Source organism: Xenopus laevis, chromosome 5L, assembly GCF_017654675.1.
Source record: "Xenopus laevis strain J_2021 chromosome 5L, Xenopus_laevis_v10.1, whole genome shotgun sequence".
Lineage (NCBI taxonomy): Eukaryota > Metazoa > Chordata > Amphibia > Anura > Pipidae > Xenopus > Xenopus laevis.
Genome location: NC_054379.1, coordinates 5,517,674 through 5,537,198, shown reverse-complemented (window position 1 = coordinate 5,537,198; position 19,525 = coordinate 5,517,674). Strand labels below are relative to the sequence as shown.

General features: G+C 42.0%; 1 protein-coding gene across 1 annotated transcript in view; it reads left to right on the top strand.

Moving 5' to 3' along the window:
* The window catches only part of ppp1r21.L (protein phosphatase 1 regulatory subunit 21 L homeolog), a 50,042-nt gene extending 36,316 nt beyond the window's left edge, over window positions 1–13,726 (top strand). Inside the window, 5 exon segments of the mRNA NM_001091531.1 lie at window positions 2,255–2,290; window positions 4,660–4,776; window positions 5,163–5,261; window positions 11,470–11,598; window positions 12,897–13,726. Coding sequence (NP_001085000.1) covers window positions 2,255–2,290; window positions 4,660–4,776; window positions 5,163–5,261; window positions 11,470–11,598; window positions 12,897–12,926 — 411 coding nt within the window. The 3' untranslated portion in view covers window positions 12,927–13,726.
* Window positions 13,727–19,525: the final 5,799 nt, after the last annotated feature.

Genomic DNA, 19,525 nt, shown 5'->3' with positions numbered 1-19,525 from the left:
TATAGATGCTTCCCCTCTTTAGTAGGGGGCCGCCAACCCCTTCTTGGACTTCTGTAGAACCTTACAAAAAGGTGGGAATTCCCTTTAATGGGAACTATCGCGAAAAGGAACATTTAATATAAGCTTCTTCATACTGGAATAAGAAACTTTTTAAATGCAATCAATTATTTATTCTGCATCGTTTCTGAAATAATCACATTTATCTTTACTCTCTCAGCATCTGTTTCTCTTCATTCTCTCTTCATGCAGCAGTTGGGTGTCAGATATTCACTGACAGTTACATCCAATATATCTTATAGGGGGGCTCCTTTCCTAGCAGATGTATTAGCGCTCACTCAAATAACTGATTCCAGTACAAATAAAATCTAACAAAATAAATAATTCTGCATGTAGAGAGACATGATCACTGGTGATTTAGAGAGTGAGCTCTAATACATCTCCTAGGCAAAATGTGCCCCTATAAGATATATTGGATCTAACTGTCAGTGAATATCTGACACCCAACTGCTGCATGAAGAGAGAATGAAGAGAAACAGATGCTGAGAGAGGAATAGTGAAGATAAACTTGATTATTTCAGAATTTTTAATTGATTGTATGTAGAAAGTGTCACGACCTGCTCTCTAAATCCAGAACAAGTGCTAGACTCCCTGGTCTTGGCTCCGCTTCTGCTTGTAGCAGGCGCCTTTCACTTCGGGAGGAGCCCTCCGCTAAATGGATGCCGTCAGGTCTTAATAAGAGAGGAGCCAAGCAAAAGTTCTGGACGAGCAAAGGGGCACGGTCATTATAAAATCTTTTGGACGGAAGGCATAGTTCTTGGAAAAGACGAGGAGTAGTCAGACAGGGTGGGGTCGGTGCAGGCAGAGTTCAGGGATCGTCAGACACAGGCAATGGTCGGTTCAGGCGGAGTTCACGTAAGGTCAATCAGGCCGGGGTCGATTCAGGCCGCGTTTAAGGATAGTCAGGCAGGCAAGGGTCAATACTGGTAGAATCAGAATAGTCAGGCAGACAAGGGTCAGATTTGGCAGAGTTCAGGATAGTCAGGCAGACAAGGGTCAAAACAGGAATCAAACAGGACTTGAAACACACCCAGGAACAAACAAGTTAGACCCAATGACTGGCAATTAGTTTGTATCCAAAGCCCCTTTAAATATTCAAAAGTTTGCTCCAAAACTCAATGACGCCGGCGACGCTCACGTTGCATTAAACCCGGAAGTGTGGTACTTGGAGGCAACGGATCATCGCGGCGCGCGTCCCCGTCGGCCCACTAGACCACCAGGGTGAGTCCGCACAGAAAGTTTCTTATTTCAGTATGAGGATGCTTATATTACATTTTCGTGATAGTTCCCCTTTAATAATAAGCTGCACAACAATGGGACAACTTTATAGTGCAGGTTGCCCTTCTAAATTTTGTGTTTTTACCAGCGGCTCCTCTGGCATGGACCCACCTCCCTTAAACAGAAGTCCAGCTATTTAAGCAGGCCCATTTCTATTGGTGGGCACTCAATCATATTATACATGAAGCACAGGGCATGAGAGGAGTATTCATTTATACATGCTGCAGGCGAGGCAGTCGTTTCTGCTGTGAAATCACTGAATTCCTCCTTGGTCTGCAGCCATGTAATAGCGTTGCACATTGATGCCTCCGTAATAAATGAGACCGCTGGAGATTACAAAAACGGAGATTTTCATGTTTTGACAGATTTAGAGAGAATTTCAGCAGCCGGAGCTTTTTTCCCATTCCATAAGTAATTCCTCTCGACCTGTTGTGCATATTATACATTTAATGACAAGCTTTACTGATACGTCTGATAACTGAACCCTTCAATGGAAATGCTTCCAGCCCTCCAATCACTTTGTCTTCCATTAGTCTATTATCACTAAATAACAGTCTCTGGGTCCGCGCTCTCGACTCCATTTGTAATGATCCTTCTGGCGGAGGCCCGGGCGTGTTTGGCAGCGAGCACTGGATGATTGCAATAAATTAAATATGATAAGCTGCACAAAATCATTTCACCAGTTGAAAACAGACCCAAAGAGCAGTGTCGTGCGTTTGAAGATTCTAACAGGAGTGGAGCTTTGAAACTGCCGTCTGATGGTGACCTAATTTATTAGATGTGCTGGAGCTGCTAACAGCAGTGCACTCCCCCAAACTTAACCCCTTGTGCTGCCCATGCCTTGAAGGCAAGTGGAAGAGATTAGGGGAAAAACAACGGAGTTGTGAATATGTTCTAAATTATATTTTTTTCTTTTTAGATTGGAATGCTCACTGTCACTATAGAAGATCTGCAGGTATGTATATTTCTATGAATATTTCTATATTTATGCACTCAGCATTGTACAGCTGTGTGTATAAGTATCACTTTTTCTGCAACAGTTAGAACTGCTGCCTTGCACCCCTGGGGTTCTACGTTCAGTTCCAGCCAGGACACTATGAGCAAAGTGTTTGTATGTTTCCCCTGGGTCTGTGTGGGTTCCTCCCACACTCAAAAAAACATACAGACAGGTGGCTGTTAATAGAGTGTGTCTGAAAGAAAGAGCCTTAAAGGAGTAGTTCACCTTTGAGTTAAAGTACTGTATATACTCGAGTATAAGCCGAGTTTTTCAGCCCCCAAAATATGCTGAAAAACTCTACCTCGGCTTATACTCGGGTCAAGCGCAAAAACAGTCGCCGGCGTCCAAGAATGGTCGCCGGCGTCCAAGAATGGTCGCCGGCGTCCAAGAATGGTCGCCGGCGTCCAAGAATGGTCGCCGGCGTCCAAGAATGGTCGCCGGCGTCCAAGAATGGTCGCCGGCGTCCAAGAATGGTCGCCGGCGTCCAAGAATGGTCACCTCCAATGGGAGCAGAAACCCTCAATTTTTTGATTGAAACTTACCAGAAGCTGCTGCATTTCTCCCCTTAGGCTTATACTCGAGTCAATAAGCTTTCCCAGTTTTGGAGGTAAAATTAGGTACCTCGGCTTATACTCGGGACGGCTTATACTCGAGTATATGTTATAGAATGGCCAATTCTAAGCATCTTTTCAATGGGTCTTTATTATTTACTTTTTATACTTTTTGATTTATTTGCCTTCTTCTTCTGACTTTTCCAGCTTTCAAATGGGGGTCACTGACCCAATCTTAAAAAACAAATGCTCTGTAAGGCTACACATTTTTATTGCTACTTTTTATTAATCCTCTTTCTATTCAGGCCTCTCCTATTCATATTCCAGTCTCTTATTCAAATCAATGCATGGTTGCTAGGTGAATTTGGGCCCCAGCAACCAAATTGCTGAAATTACAAACTATAGAGCTGCTGAATAAAAAGCAAAATAACTAAAAAAAAAAACACAAATAATAAAAAAATGAAAACCAATTGCAAATTGTCTCAGAATATCACTTGCTACATTACACTAAGGGGCAGATGTATCAAGGGTCGCATTTCGAGGGGTTAAATCCCTCAAAATTCGACTGGGGAATAGAATCGAATAGGGAATTCGGGCAAATTTACGCGCTGTCGAATGGGCGAATATTCGCACAATCGAATATTCGATCGAAGGATTTTCATCTGATCGAATGATCGATCAAATGCCTTTTTATTCGATCAAAAACTTAGAAAACAAGCCTATGGGACTTTCCCATAGGCTTTTAAAGCAATTCGATAGGTTTAATCTGGCGAAGTAGGCAGTCGAATGATTTTTAAAAGAGACAGTACTTCGACTATCGAATGGGTGAATATTCGCAGCGTTTTTGCGCTCGATCTATTCGAATCATTCTACTTAGGCGAATTTATGCCAATTCGATAGTCGAGGAGCACAAAAAACTACTCGAAATTCGAGTTTTTTTCCCTCTATTCATTCACCCGAGCTTAGTGAATGTGCCCCTAAAAGTTAATTTAAAGGTGAACCAAAGGTGAATACATGGGCTGATAAAAGCCGTGACAAACAAAGTTGGCAGCTTAATGGCCAGTGTATGGGGCCCGCGACAGGCTTCCCCGACCAATATCTGCCCGAAAGATCAGGCAAGATTAAAAATCCCATCAGATGGAGGACCTCATTGGTTCACTGAAGTGGTTCTCAATCCCACCGTCTGCATTCCCTAGTTCCCACAATCAGATCCGCCTGATGTCGCCCACTGCAGGTGAACATGTTGGGGCAAGATCTACTTATTTGGAGACATCACCAAACCAGCGGATCTGCCCACAGGGGAATTTGCTCACTCCAGTGGTTAAAATAGGTCAAAAAGATGGCTGGATGATTGCAATATCGTAGTCATAAATAAGCTTCATTATTCTCTATGGTGAGCGTAGTTATAATTATGTCTCCGTAGAATACAATGAAACCTTTTTTTCTAGGCAGACACAATTAACAGCTTCCAATCTTTCCATCGGACATGACCCTGTTGGGATGTACTTTATATTCCGGGAGATTCACACTCTTCCATAATGGAACAAACAGCATCTTCTGACACAATGGAGCCGTCATTCTCCGTCCTGCTTACTTGCTCTCTGATTAGACCTCACACTGATAATTATTTCATAGTTTGATGTCCTATTAAAGCAGTCGCTCTGCTGATACACTTGCATCTCTTTAAATCTCTAACTGGGCGAGAACTCGGAGAGCTGGAGAGGTGCAATACATCTAGTTGACTTGTTCTCACTGCACTCTGTGTTGTATTCACAGGCCCCGGATCATGACTCCAGAGAAGAGCTGATCAAAAATCATTACATGACCAGAATAGCCGAGCTCACGACCCACTTACAGCAGGCAGACAGCAAAGCAGTTCATCTGTATGCAGAGGTATGTTCCCATGAGCGAGTACATGCGTGTGCTGGGCTTCTCCGTGATTGTGACGCTATTAATATTATATGCCTTTAAAATAAATTGAAAGCTTTGCTGCGTCTGCAACAGAAATCTTTCTGCATGATTGACTTTCTTCTATGTGAATTGTAATTTTCTTCCAGCTGTGTAGGATTTCTTAGTTCTTGTTTGTAGACTTGATCATGGCTTTAGCTTGCCAGCAAGTGGGGTGGGATCCGAGTGGGTGGCAGGTGCAGGTTTGTGGTGCATGCTGGGTAAGGACCAATCTCGAATAATGTGAATTGATTTTGGAATCAGGAGCAAATATATATTCTGCTCAGCCGGCTCCTCTGTAATAACACCCCTCTTTGTATTTTAATATGCAGTGCCGGGCGCTTGCGAAGCGGTTAACTTTGTCCGACAAATCCAATCGGATCCTAACGGAAGAGACCAAATATTCGGTTCAAAGCATCAGCAAGTTACAGGTATGAGGCCACCTGGAAGAATTGTCTTTTTCTCCTTCCCAAACAAGCCAATAAATGATCAGACATAATATATATGCTAGTTACGTCTCCAAATACCAGTGCTTTAGAGAAGGCACAGCCATTAAAGGCCTATGAGTGCTTACATTACCTTTCCCTAAGTAATAAAAGCCTGTGATTTCGGTAAGGGATGCACCGAATCCACTATTTTGGATCCGGGCGAATCCTTCGCAAAAGATTCGGCCGAATACCAAACCGAATCTGAATTCTAATTTGCATAGGGGTGGGAAGGGGAAAACATTTTTTACTTCTTTGTTTTGTTACAAAAAGTCATGCAATTTCCCTTCCCGTTCGTATTTTGCATATGCAAATTAGGATTCGGTTCGGCCGGGCAGAAGGATTCAGCCGAACCCTGCTGAAAAAGGCTGAATCCTGGATTCGGTACATCCCTAGTTTTTATGCTACTGCTGTATTTTTGGAATGCCAGTAGCAATTGAATTGCAGTTCTTCAATAAAGAAATCAAATCCCATCCTAATATTCACTTGCAAGCTGTATGGACATGTGACTCCTTAAAGATGCACGACTGCATTGGATCAGGTGCAGCCAGGTCACATCGTTTATAAAATACACAAAGGTTGGAAAGAGATGAAAGTTGGGAAGCAGAAGGAAAAGGGCACCCAGGAAAGGGAGAAGAATCACGAGTGCATTGTACTTGAAAGTAGCTGTACTTTGGTTTTGGTGCTATGAAGAAGAATGTGTCAACTTTCTAGGGTACCAAAGATGGACCATCACCGTATCCAACAACAGACATGTAGCTGTAGCAGTCACAAAGCATCACTAAGGGGTATATCTATTAAAGGGGAACTATCCTGAAAATTAAATTTTCATCATACTGAAATAAGAAGTTTTCTAAATATAATCAATTAGATTAAATCTGCATTGTTTCTGAAATAATCAAGTTTATGTTCACTATCCCTCTCGCAGCATCTGTTTCTCTTCATTCTCTCTTCATGCAGCAGTTGGGTGTCAGATATTCACTGACAGTTAGATCCAATATATCTTATAGGGGGGCTCCTTTTGCCTAGAAGATGTATTAGAGGTCACTCTATTAAACTCACCAGACATCATGTCTCTCTACATGCAGGATTTGTGCAAAATGCAGTTATTTTGTTACATTTTGTTTGTACTGGAATCAGTTATTTGCGTGAGCTCTAATACATCTGCTAGGAAAGGAGCCCCCCTATAAGATATATTGGATCTAACTGTCAATGATTATCTGACACCCAACTGCTGCATGAAGAGAGAATGAAGAGAAACAGATGCTGAGAGAGGGATAGTGAAGATAAACTTGATTATTTCAGAAACAATGCAGAATATTTAATTGATTGTATTTAGAAAGTTTCTTATTTCAGTATGATGATGCTTATATTAAATGTTCATTTTTGCCATAGTTCCCCTTTACCATAACCAATGTTAGTAAATACACCCCCTATGAGTTTCACATCACCAGCACTAATGTATTGCTTAGGCCGTTTCAGGTCCCGTCCACTTGGACTTGGAGGGAGTTGATGAGCCTATTAAAGGATCAGTAACATACATTTAAAAAAAAAAAAAAAAAAATTGTTAATATAGAACAAAAAAAAAAAACCCGCAAAGACATATTAAATGTTTGAACCGCTAAGTATTTATTAAGAAATAACTTACCAAAACTCCACTTGGGCTCCTCTTCAGAGAAGGTGACATGGCGATGATCCAATTTGATTTCTCCTCCCTGGCTATCTCCTATAAGGAAGGCAGGGAGGAAAAATCGAGCGCCGCATGATGGATCGCCTTTTCTGAAGAGGAAAGCAAAGAGGAAAGTTATTTCTTAATAAAGACTTAGCGATTTAAAAGTTTAATATGTCTTTGTGGTTATTTTTTTTTTTTCGTTGTATACTAATGAATTTTTTTTTTTTTTAAATTGTTACTGGTCCTTTAAGCGAGCATGTGATTATGGTAGACTTCGAGGATTGTGAGGAGCCTGTTTAGTCCTTTTTCATGGTGAGGCAGGAGATGCTCTTGATTGGGTCGAAAACCAAGGCAATTCCCTTAGTAGTGGTGTGGAGGTGCTGGAGGTCTGGATATATATATATATATATATATATATATATATATATATATATATATATATATATATATATATATATATATATATATATATATATATATATATATATATATATATATATATATATATATATATATATATATATATATATAGAGTCTGTAGAAAGCACAAGAGAGTTGGACATTCATCACATTGTTGCTGTAACTTGTGCTCGTTCTTATTAAGGAGAAAAATCGGCAAGCACTCCGGACGCCACTCGTAAGATTAAAAGCAACTTTATTTCAGCAGATTAAAATCATCGAGTCCTGACTCGAATCTGCTGAAATAAAGTTGCTTTTAATCTTACGAGTGGCGTCCGGAGTGCGTGCCGATTTTTCTCTACAATTGCACAGACACCTCCTGCTACGGGTTTGTGGCGATGCACCGGGGCCACTGGACATATTTGGTGAGAGCATTTCCCTTCAAGTTTTGCTTATTCAGGAGTCGTTTAATCCACGAGTGGGTTTCATACACCCAGGTCATAGGATTTACACAGTGAGCGCTTCAAAGTTCGGGGCATTACAGCTACGTTGATTTAAAAAGATTAAGTAGCGACCCGCTTTTACAAGGAGCATTTGGGACTGAGCTGCATTTATTTATGTGTATCTCGTTCTTATTAACATCAATGTGACTTCACTCGGCTTTCATCTCCCTCCCTTAATAACGACTTGCATCTAAACGATCCCTTCATATCTGTAATTCCCGCTCCGGGGACGCGGCCGTGAAAAGACGAGTTTCTCTCAGATTCGCACTTCTGTCTCGCGCCCCCCACTGCTGCCAAATGGTCGGACAGCTGGACCGGACAGATGCAAATCACCGAGCAGGGCCCGAGACAAAACCCTGAGATCCAACACTTCCAGGCAATTTTGGGGATGGTTTTTCTTCTTCATGTCCTATAAGAGCAGTGAATAGTTCAGCAATGCTCCCACCTTCTGCCGCCTGTTTGTTGCTCTGCTGCAGTAACACCGCGGGGGGGGGGGTAAGAGGAGAATGTTTAATCCTACGCTCATTTTTATTCCATTCTTTAAAGAAACCGATGTCTCCTGCTCAGTGGTTACTTCAGACTCTGTGACTTTGGAAATGTTTTCTAAATAGCATTTCATTTATCCTCCGTGTATTAATGCTTTTCATCACATTCTCTCCCCTTATCTCCTTCCCTGGGCTTTGGATTCCTTGATGACCTTTATGTTGAAGAATACTGATTGCCGTCAGCTTTGCTTTCCTTTTTCTGCTTTGGACATGAATAATGTAGTTTCCTATTCGTGTGCACTGTCAGTAAGATACATGAGCATTTTAATAAGAGCAGAGACTGCTGCCTCTCCCCCCACCCCTCCTGTTATCCTTAAAGGAAAACTTTCATCAGCCGACTGGATATATTCTTCATTATACTGAACGTAAATAATAGTGTCCTCCTAGTGTTTCAGCCATATATTTAATGTAAATCTGCTGCCAAGCACAAAGATGTAATTTATCCCCAGCAAATTCTATTCCTAAACACCACCACCCACACGCCTCCAACAAGGGTCAACCTAATCCCTCATCCATTGGTTAAGTCCGCTGGAGTGGAGTGGAGTCGCTATGCTATGGAGTCTTTTCTCCTGTAGTTACTGAAACCCATGTCCACTATGGAGTCTGTCCTCCTGTAGTTACTGAAACCCCTGTCCACTATGGAGTCTGTCCTGCTGTAGTTACTGAAACCCCTGTCCACTATGGAGTCTGTCCTGCTGTAGTTACTGAAACCCCTGTCCACTATGGAGTCTGTCCTCCTGTAGTTACTGGAACCCCTGTCCACTATGGAGTCTGTCCTCCTGTATTAACCCATGTCCACTATGGAGTCTGTCCTCCTGTAGTTACTGGAACCCAAGTCCACTATGGAGTCTGTCCTCCTGTAGTTACTGGAACCCAAGTCCACTATGGAGTCTGTCCTCCTGTAGTTACTGGAACCACTGTCCACTATGGAGTCTGTCCTCCTGTATTAACCCATGTCCACTATGGAGTCTGTCCTCCTGTAGTTACTGGAACCCAAGTCCACTATGGAGTCTGTCCTCCTGTAGTTACTGAAACCCATGTCCACTATGGAGTCTGTCCTCCTGTAGTTACGGTAAGCCCTGTCCACTATGGAGTCTGTCCTGCTGTAGTTACGGTAAGCCCTGTCAACTATGGAGTCTGTCCTGCTGTAGTTACTGAAACCCATGTCCACTATGGAGTCTGTCCTCCTGTAGTTACTGGAACCCCTGTCCACTATGGAGTCTGTCCTCCTGTAGTTACTGAAACCCCTGTCCACTATGGAGTCTTTCCTCCTGTAGTTACTGGAACCCCTGTCCACTATGGAGTCTGTCCTCCTGTAGTTACCGGAAGCCCTGTCCACTATGGAGTCTTTCCTCCTGTATTAACCCATGTCCACTATGGAGTCTGTCCTCCTGTAGTTACTGGAACCCAAGTCCACTATGGAGTCTGTCCTCCTGTAGTTACTGGAACCCCTGTCCACTATGGAGTCTGTCCTCCTGTATTAACCCATGTCCACTATGGAGTCTGTCCTCCTGTAGTTACTGGAACCCAAGTCCACTATGGAGTCTGTCCTCCTGTAGTTATTGAAACCCATGTCCACTATGGAGTCTGTCCTCCTTTAGTTACGGTAAGCCCTGTCCACTATGGAGTCTGTCCTCCTGTAGTTACCGGAAGCCCTGTCCACTATGAAGTCTGTCCTCCTGTAGTTACTGAAACCCCTGTCCACTATGGAGTCTGTCCTCCTGTAGTTACTGGAACCCCTGTCCACTATGGAGTCTGTCCTCCTGTAGTTACCGGAAGCCCTGTCCACTATGAAGTCTGTCCCTCTTTAGTTACTGAAACCCATGTCCACTATAGAGTCTGTCCTCCTGTAGTTACTGGAACCCCTGTCCACTATGAAGTCTGTCCTGCTGTAGTTACTGGAACCCATGTCCACTATGGAGTCTGTCCTCCTGTAGTTACTGGAACCCCTGTCCACTATGGAGTCTGTCCTCCTGTAGTTACCGGAAGCCCTGTCAACTATGAAGTCTGTCCCTCTTTAGTAACTGAAACCCATGTCCACTATAGAGTCTGTCCTCCTGTAGTTACTGGAACCCCTGTCCACTATGAAGTCTGTCCTGCTGTAGTTACTGGAACCCATGTCCACTATGGAGTCTGTCCTCCTGTAGTTGCTGAAACCCATGTCCACTATGGAGTCTGTCCTCCTGTAGTTACTGAAACCCATGTCCACTATGGAGTCTGTCCTCCTGTAGTTACTGAAACCCATGTCCACTATGGAGTCTGTCTTCCTGTAGTTACTGAAACCCATGTCCACTATGGAGTCAGTCCTCCTGTAATTACTGAAACCCATGTCCACTATGGAGTCTGTCCTCCTGTAGTTACTGAAACCCATGTCCACTATGGAGTCTGTCCTCCTGTAGTTACTGAAACCCATGTCCACTATGGAGTCTGTCCTCCTTTAGTTACTGAAACCCATGTCCACTATGGAGTCTGTCCTCCTTTAGTTACTGAAACCCATGTCCACTATGGAGTCTGTCCTCCTGTAGTTACTGAAACCCATGTCCACTATGGAGTCTGTCCTCCTGTAGTTACTGAAACCCATGTCCACTATGGAGTCTGTCCTCCTGTAGTTACTGGAACCCCTGTCCACTATGGAGTCTGTCCTCCTGTAGTTACTGGAACCCCTGTCCTCTTAGAGTTACGCCACAAGTTGCGTTTCTCATGGTGCCGAAAGCTTTGGCCCTTCCTATACCAGTTCCTCCAACTTTGTAGAACTATGGCCAGGATTGATATCTAGACACTCAACTGTTGCCAATTCTTTATCACCGTTCCTCTAGTGTCCAGACCGGACTTTCATCTAACCAAACCCTAGTGGTAATGTTGAATAGGTGTAATGGGCTTTGAATTCACAGCTGCTATTTCTTTGCACCTGGCCCACAAATCTCACAATCTTTACCTGTAACATCCAGTTGATCTTGAGGAAATGGAACAAGCCTAGAGCTTTAAACTAAATAAAAAATGAAACGTTCAATGAAATGTGTCCCCCTGTTCTTTAGGATGAATTAATTACAACTAAGAGAAGTTACGAAGATCAGCTGAGCATGATGAGTGACCACCTCTGCGTTATGAATGAAACGTTGTCAAAGCAACGGGAAGAGATAGACACTTTAAAGATGGCTAACAAGGTGGGTATCTGGGATCTACCCTCATAGTTACAATGACTTGCTGAAGGCCATTATGGAAACATTATTGTGTGGAAGAGTAACATTGAGGACATGTTTGGGGCATTTGGCTGACTGTGGTGCAGCAGTAATATCTCCTGTAAAACGATGGTGTATTTGTGCTCTTTTACTAAACTATGATTGTTTCAAAGCTTATGTGATGCTTACATAATATTTTCTTTTTGTGGGTCTGTCTGACCCCATGTAGAGTGGGGGTATGGTTAAGACCCTTTTTATACTCGGGAACAGACCTCACAAATATTGTTGAAGGATGTTGCATTAGGCTATGCAGTGGCATCAGACCTATGAAATACATATATGGCTCCAGTTCTTTTAAATTATTTACAGACAGAACAAGCTTTGTGCAGATCCATAGCAGTAGAATCTGTTTTAGCAGAATTGGGTCAACAATTACAACAGTATAGAGGAAGTACCTACCTTTGGTGCTATTGGAGTCCTCCAATCATATTCTTGTGCTAGTGGCTGGGCTACTAGGGTACAAACATCACTATGATACTTGGCCTCCAAGCCGTAACCAAATGTTGTTTCTATAGCACCAACCATCTAGACCTGCATTGGCTTCATTCATATGCTTCCACTCTCAGACTTTTGTTGGGTCCTACCTGCTCTTGACAGCACCTCAAGCCTGAGCGAGGATCTAAGAGAGTGAACCAGACCATGTCCATCCATGTTCCTAAATGGTGGGGTTTGCATCCTTAGGGGGCCTCAAGCAGTAGCACGAGGAACTCAGCCTGAAGGCCAGTCAGGGAGAGATGTAGAGATGGAGACTGACTAGTTCTTCTCCTAAATACACTTAAGGACATTTTAAGAGAGTCTTGGTGTGAAATTGTATTTGCTCTCCAAGATGTTGGATCTATGGATGAACTCTTATATCTACAACCTTGTAATGATCTAAGACCCTGACCAAAGGTTGGACCTTCAAGAGTGGCTTGAACTGAAAAAGTCCTGCAACCACTGCACTAAGAGAATGGTCACATGTATTCCCCATGGGACTTGGACAAGCGTATCATTTGCTAGGAGCTCTCCACTGCTTGTCCAAGAAAGGCATGAAGCTAGTCACAAGTAGTAGTGGAACCTTGTTGATGTGCCCCCTACATTTATGAAAGTAGATTTTTATTTTAACTAATGTTGCATGGAGCCGTTGCCCAGAAGATGAGCAGCAGTTGTTGACTAACACAGACCACTGCCATAAATTCTATATATTTCCATAGTCTAACCGTTTTCGTTATTTGTTCCCATAGGGAAATTCTAAGAAGAACAAGATGCGATAGTGGAGACAAGCGGACGCTCTTCAGAAGAAGCTGCTGCTATACAGATTGCAGGGCGGCCTTTGCAAGTCTCTAGGAGAACGTCTGGTGTCCGTTTAGCACTGTGAATCTCTGAACCAACTTTTGCTGTGAAAGCGGCTGCAGAGTATCGGCCTTTGTAGGCGGGGCAAAGTGTTTAACCCTTTGTGTTGCTAAATCGATGCACTCCATGTGGCACTGGAATGGTCAAGGCACCTGTGAAATTATTATTATGGGAAATGATGTTTATAAAATAATGTCCACTCCAAACGTACCTCTCAAGTCCTTGGAAGTTGTTTTTATTTTGCACTTTAAATTTTAATTTCTTTCTACATATATATATAGCTTTAAGTTTTTTGTACGCTTCCGTGTCATGTATGAAGCCCCCTCGTTCTACTTGTAACAGTAAGTTTTCTTGGCTCATATATTGAGCCAGATTCATTTCAGTGAGAAAAAGTTCTCATGGTTTATCACGTAAAAAGTCTTTAACGAGATTCAGTTTGAGGAGAAAAAGCTCTTTTCCAAATTTAGTTCCAGTTTTTTTCTCATAGACTTCAATAGAGTTTCATGTGACAAACTGCGAGATACGTTTTTCTGAATTGAATGTCGTCCATGAGTTTTCACGTGATTTTCTCGCTGAACTGAATCTGGCCCATCATGTCATAACTAGCACCTCCATGTCTAAAAGGGAACCACTGCCTCCGTGCTGTTCATGGTCTGTTTACGCTGCATTTCAAATAATGCCTCCGCCTAAATTTCATTGTCTGTAGAGTCGGAGAAAAAAAGAAAAATCGCAACTTTGTCAATAAATTCTTATGAAATGATGCTTTGTGTGCCTACTACGTATGTGTTTCTAGAATTATCAGAGGTTTTGGATTTGCCTTTAGTGAATGATCACACTCTGAAAAAAAAAAAAAAAAAAACTTTCCTTCCGATTTGCTCATTATAAAATGCAGAAAGTGACCATGGTCTCCTGCCCAAAGTATCCCTGGATATGTGTTTTAAAAGAATGTGGCCACCTACCTGTTCAGCATCTCATTCCAACAACCAAGTAGGAAGTTGGTCTTCTCTTCAATGCTAAAATAGCCTGTACCCTCTACTTTTCTGGGAAGACTTTCCACTAGAAAGTGAGTTCTTCCTCTCCCATGTCTGCAAACCGATTCTTTATGTACCTGGATTTGTCCTTTCTTTGCTACTAAACCAGCCTTTACCCTTTACTTTTCTGGAAAGACTTTCCACTAGATGTTGGAATATTGTTCTTGGTATTTGCTTGTATTTATACAACTGATGTTGGGAGCTGAGGCCTAGCTTGCGTTGATGTTCTAATTCATCCCATAGGCGCTCAGTTGGGTTGAGGTCAGGGTTCTGTGCAGGCCACTCAAGTTCTTCCTCTCCCATCTCTGCAAACCTTACATTTCTGGGAATGCTTCCACTAGATGTAGGAACATTATTGGTGGGATTTGCTTCCACTGATACATAACTGGTTGGACATAGTTGTTGGGGATCAGGCCTAGCTCACAGTTGGAGTTCCAATGCATTGCATAGGTGTTCAGTTGGGTTCATCTCAGGACTCTGGGAAGGACAGTTAAAGTTTTGCACTCCCGTCTCCGCTGTATTGATCTGTATGGACCTTACTTTGTGCTTTGGGTTATTATCCTGCTGAAACTGGAAAGGGCCTTCTTCAAATTGTTGCCACAAAGTAGGAAGCACAGAATTGTCAAGCACCCTTCATGTATACACTTTCAGTGGAATAGGTGTCCACATACTTTTGTCCATATAGTGTTTATGGGTTTTTTATACGGTTTCTGCTATAATTCTTTAACTTTAGAAAGGATCTGCTGAATGTCCATGTGAAACTCAATACTTCATTTATCCCAAACGACTGATCAAGTGTCTCCCAGACGATGGCATGAGAAGACTTCAAAAATATTCCCAAGAATATCCTGATGCTGATAAACAAAAATGTTCCAATCATAAATCTTCTCTCCTAAATGGATTGGCCTCTTTTTTTTAATTGCTCGGCAGATTGGAATTTGCCGGAGTCAAGTTCCAAGCTCTTGTTGTTCTGGGAGCAGGGCGGAAAGAAAAACATTGCCTTCAAAAACATGTCTGAAATTCCAGAAAAGTATTATTGGGGGGGAATGTTTATATCTTCAATCTGCTGCCAATATCTCTGTTCATCAAACTGCTTGTAGCTCCTCTATTTTTTGTATAAAATCGATTTAACGGTTCATATTTCCACCACTAATAACTGTGTGTGGCATATGGAAGAGTAAACCTATCATCTGTGCACTCCTAACTTCTATAGGTCTTCATTATCTCCATTAGTCTGGAATGGATGAGGTTGTGTGACCCATACTTAGGGTCTGACCGGAGCACTGGTAGAATAACTGGTCGGTCCCACTGCCCCGGGCGTGGTGGTGGTGGACGGGTGGCTTGGTGCTGTGGTGGAGTAACATGGGGAGGATCATTGACTAAGATCTTTTGGTGAGCCATGTGTATGCCAGTCAAAAAACTGCTCACACGTAGCTCCAAGAAGGGGGTTCCAGAATGGGACCTCCATGAGGTCACTGTATTTATTGTCAATTTTGTTACACCCCAGGGAGAGTTGTGCTTTAAGACAGATTATATATAAATATATGCAAATATAGTAGAAATGTTCTTTACCCCTTTTGTTTGGACATTTCGGGGCCAATTCACCAAGCTCGAGTGAAGGATTCGAAGTAAAAAAACTACGAATTTTGAAGTGTTTTTTGGGCTACTTCGACCATCGAATGGGCTACTTCGATCTTCGACTTCGAATCGAAGGATTCGAACTAAAAATCGTTCGACTATTCGATAGTCGAAGTACTGTCTCTTTAAAGAAAAACTTCGACCCCCTAATTCGCCACCTAAAAGCTACCGAACTCAACGTTAGCCCATAGGGAAGGTCCCCATAGGCTTTCCTAAAGGTGGCCATAGACGCACAGACAATATCGTACGAAACAAATTTTCGTCCGATATTCGGTGCGAGTATGGTGGACAAAGAGCCGACCGATATCGGCAGAAGACTTGGATATCGATCGGCTCGTTGATCGGGCTGGATGGAAAATTTTGATCAGGTGCCTTTGAAGGGACCCAAATATCGGCCATTGTTAGTGCTGAATGGTCAGATACAGGTAGAATTCTATTGTTTCTTCCCGTATATCTACCTGTATATCTGACCATTCAGCTCTACACGTGTGTATTGAAACGAACAATCTTTCTTGGAAACATCTTTTCCAAGAAAGATCGTAATTGTTACGTGTATGGCCACCTTAAGTTTTTTTGGTCGAAGAATAATCCTTCGATCGTTGGATTAAAATCCTTCGAATCGTTTGATACGAAGGATCTAATTGTTTGATCGAAGGATTATTCCTTCGATCGTTCGATCAAACTATTTGCGCTAAAATCCTTCGACTTTGATATTCGAAGTCGAAGGATTTTAATTCCCAGTCGAATATCGAGGGTTAATTAACCCTCGATATTCGACCCTTGGTGAATCGGCCCATTCATGTGAACAAATACGTTTCTAGAGACAATGAACCTCACTTGATTTTCCCTTTAATGAAACGCAACAGCGGAGGATGTTTTTGGTTACGAGATGAGTTATAGATTTGCAAAAAGCTTTTGACGCGGCCCCACATTTCATTTATTCCCCAGAATTATCTCTGACACCCTTCGATTGCTTCATAAAGCCTGAAGCGTTTGCATTAGCGACGGACGGGAATAATCTTGAGGTAGCAACTCGTTTCCCGCATTCACCTTAAGGAGGTTGAATTATTCAGCAAGATTAATCCTAAATTAACAACGAGAATTGTCTTCCTGGCATGTTCAATGTTACTGATGACACTGGTTTTTTTTTTATGGGTTGCGTCTCTATTATTTGCAGAAGCAAAGCTCCGGGATGCTGGAGATCTTTTGGGTGATTAGATTAGGAAACTCTATTAATATCATTTCAGCGGAAGGGATTTTGCTGGTTCAGCACAGTTGTCTCTTTCAAGGGCATTATCCGTCCAGAGATGGACAAACGCACACACTCACACATACACTAACACACACTCACACATACACTAACACACACTCACACATACACTAACACACACTCACACACTCACACACATACATACACACTCACACATACACTAACACACACACACTTACAGTATACACACTCACACATACACTAACACACACTCATACACTAACACACACTCATACACTAACACACATACATACACACTCACACATACACTAACACTCACACATACACTAACACACACTCATACACTAACACACACTCATACACACTCATACACACTCACACATACACTAACACTCACACATACACTAACACACACTCATACACACTCATACACACTCACACATACACTAACACTCACACATACACTAACACTCACACATACACTAACACACACTCATACACTAACACACATACATACACACTCATACACACACTCATACATACACACTCATACACACTCACACATACACTAACACTCACACATACACTAATACACATACACTAACACTCACACATACACTAATACACATACATACACACTCATACATACACACTCATACACACTCACACATACACTAACACTCACACATACACTAATACACATACACTAACACACACTCATACACTAACACACATACATACACACTCATACACACTCACACATACACTAACACACACTCATACACTAACACACACACACATACATACACACACCTACATACACACTCACACATACACTAACACACATACATACACACTCACACACAGGCTTCAGTAAAAAGTATATTCTGCCATTTGGCTTCAGATTTAATGGGATTGGCAGACACCAAACAAATTAAGGGGCAGATGTATCAAGGGTCGAATTTCGAGGGGTTAAATCCCTCGAAATTCGACTGGGGAATAGAATCGAATAGGCAATTCGGGCGAATTTACGCGCTGGCGAATAGTCGAATGGGCGAATATTCACCAGGCGAATAGGCGCACAATCGAATATTCGATCGAAGGATTTTCATTCGATCGAATGCCTTTTTATTCGATCAAAAACTTGGAAAACAAGCCTATGGGACTTTCCTATAGGCTTTTAAAGCAATTCGGTAGGTTTTAGGTGGCGACTTAGGCAGTCGGAGTATTTTTAAAAGAGACAGTACTTCGACTATCGAATGGGCAAATAGTTGCAGCGTTTTTGCGCTCGATCTATTCGAATCATTCTACTCAGGCGAATTTACACCAATTCGATAGTCGAGGAGCACAAAAAACTACTCGAAATTGGAGCTTTTTTCCCTCTATTCATTCACCCGAGCTTAGTGAATGGGCCCCAAAATGTGCAGATTTTTTAAATTTGCTGAATTGAATTGTGTCTATGCCGAGGCCACTGTGGGACAATTCCTGGCAGTGAAATGGGCCCAGGTCTGATCTCTATAATGAACGACTCTATATGAAGCAGAACAAAGTTCTTCCTATACTTGAGAAGGATTTGCCTACTTCTGTTTCTGGTTCTCCTTTGAAGTATAAATTACAGAGGAGTTTCTCTGTATATAAAAGTACTTTATACAGATCAGGAAACTCCGAGGTAACTTCTAATATCCTCACAATTTGCAACAAGGGGAACTTTATTTATTATAATACACAAGTTTCAGTGAGTCATGTGACAGAAATGACATCACTAAGCTCTGATTATAACCAATGACGACATTAAGCACCATTTATAAGGATATAATTTACACAATATTCATGGCACTGGTCTATTATATAGTGAATAAAGTACCCCCTCTTGTAAAATATAAGGATATTATAGTTACCGAGGAGTTTCATGACCATATAAAAGTACGAGGCCGAAGGCCGAGTGTTTTTATTCATGTCATGGAACTCCGAGGTAACTTCTAATATCCTCATATTTTACAACTGGGGGTACTTTATTTATTATAATACACAAGTTTCAGTGAGTCATGTGACAGAAATGACATCAGAACTCACCGTTTATAAGGATATAATTTACAGGATATTCATGGCTTTTGTGTATTATAGGTATATATAGTATTTACCCTATATGGCCAAAATCCTGATAGTGTCCAATATGAAGTTGCTCTTCTCTTTGCTGCTCAAACAGCCTCTACTCTTCTGGGAAGGCTTTTAATTACCAACCATATTTTTTACCCATGAGTCACCTTCAAATGTAAAAAAAAAGTTGAGGAGCAATATGCATTAAGCATGAAGAAAGTTCCTGGAGGTGTAAAAAAAGGGCTGTGATTGGGTATTTGGTAGCCCTTGTTTGGACTGGCAGCCTACAGTAGGCTCTGTTTGGTTTTTATGCAACTAAAACTTCAAACGCCAAGCCTGGAATTCAAAAATAAAGGTTGGTGAGGAGCAACTTGCTATTCATGAGCCATGGTTTGGATTCACTGCCTTAGATCATGGAACATTGTTGGTGGCATTTGCTTCCATTCATATGGAAGAGGTTGGAAAGTGATGTTGGGTCTGGCTCACATTTTTGTTCCACTTCATCCCATGGGTGTTCAGTTGG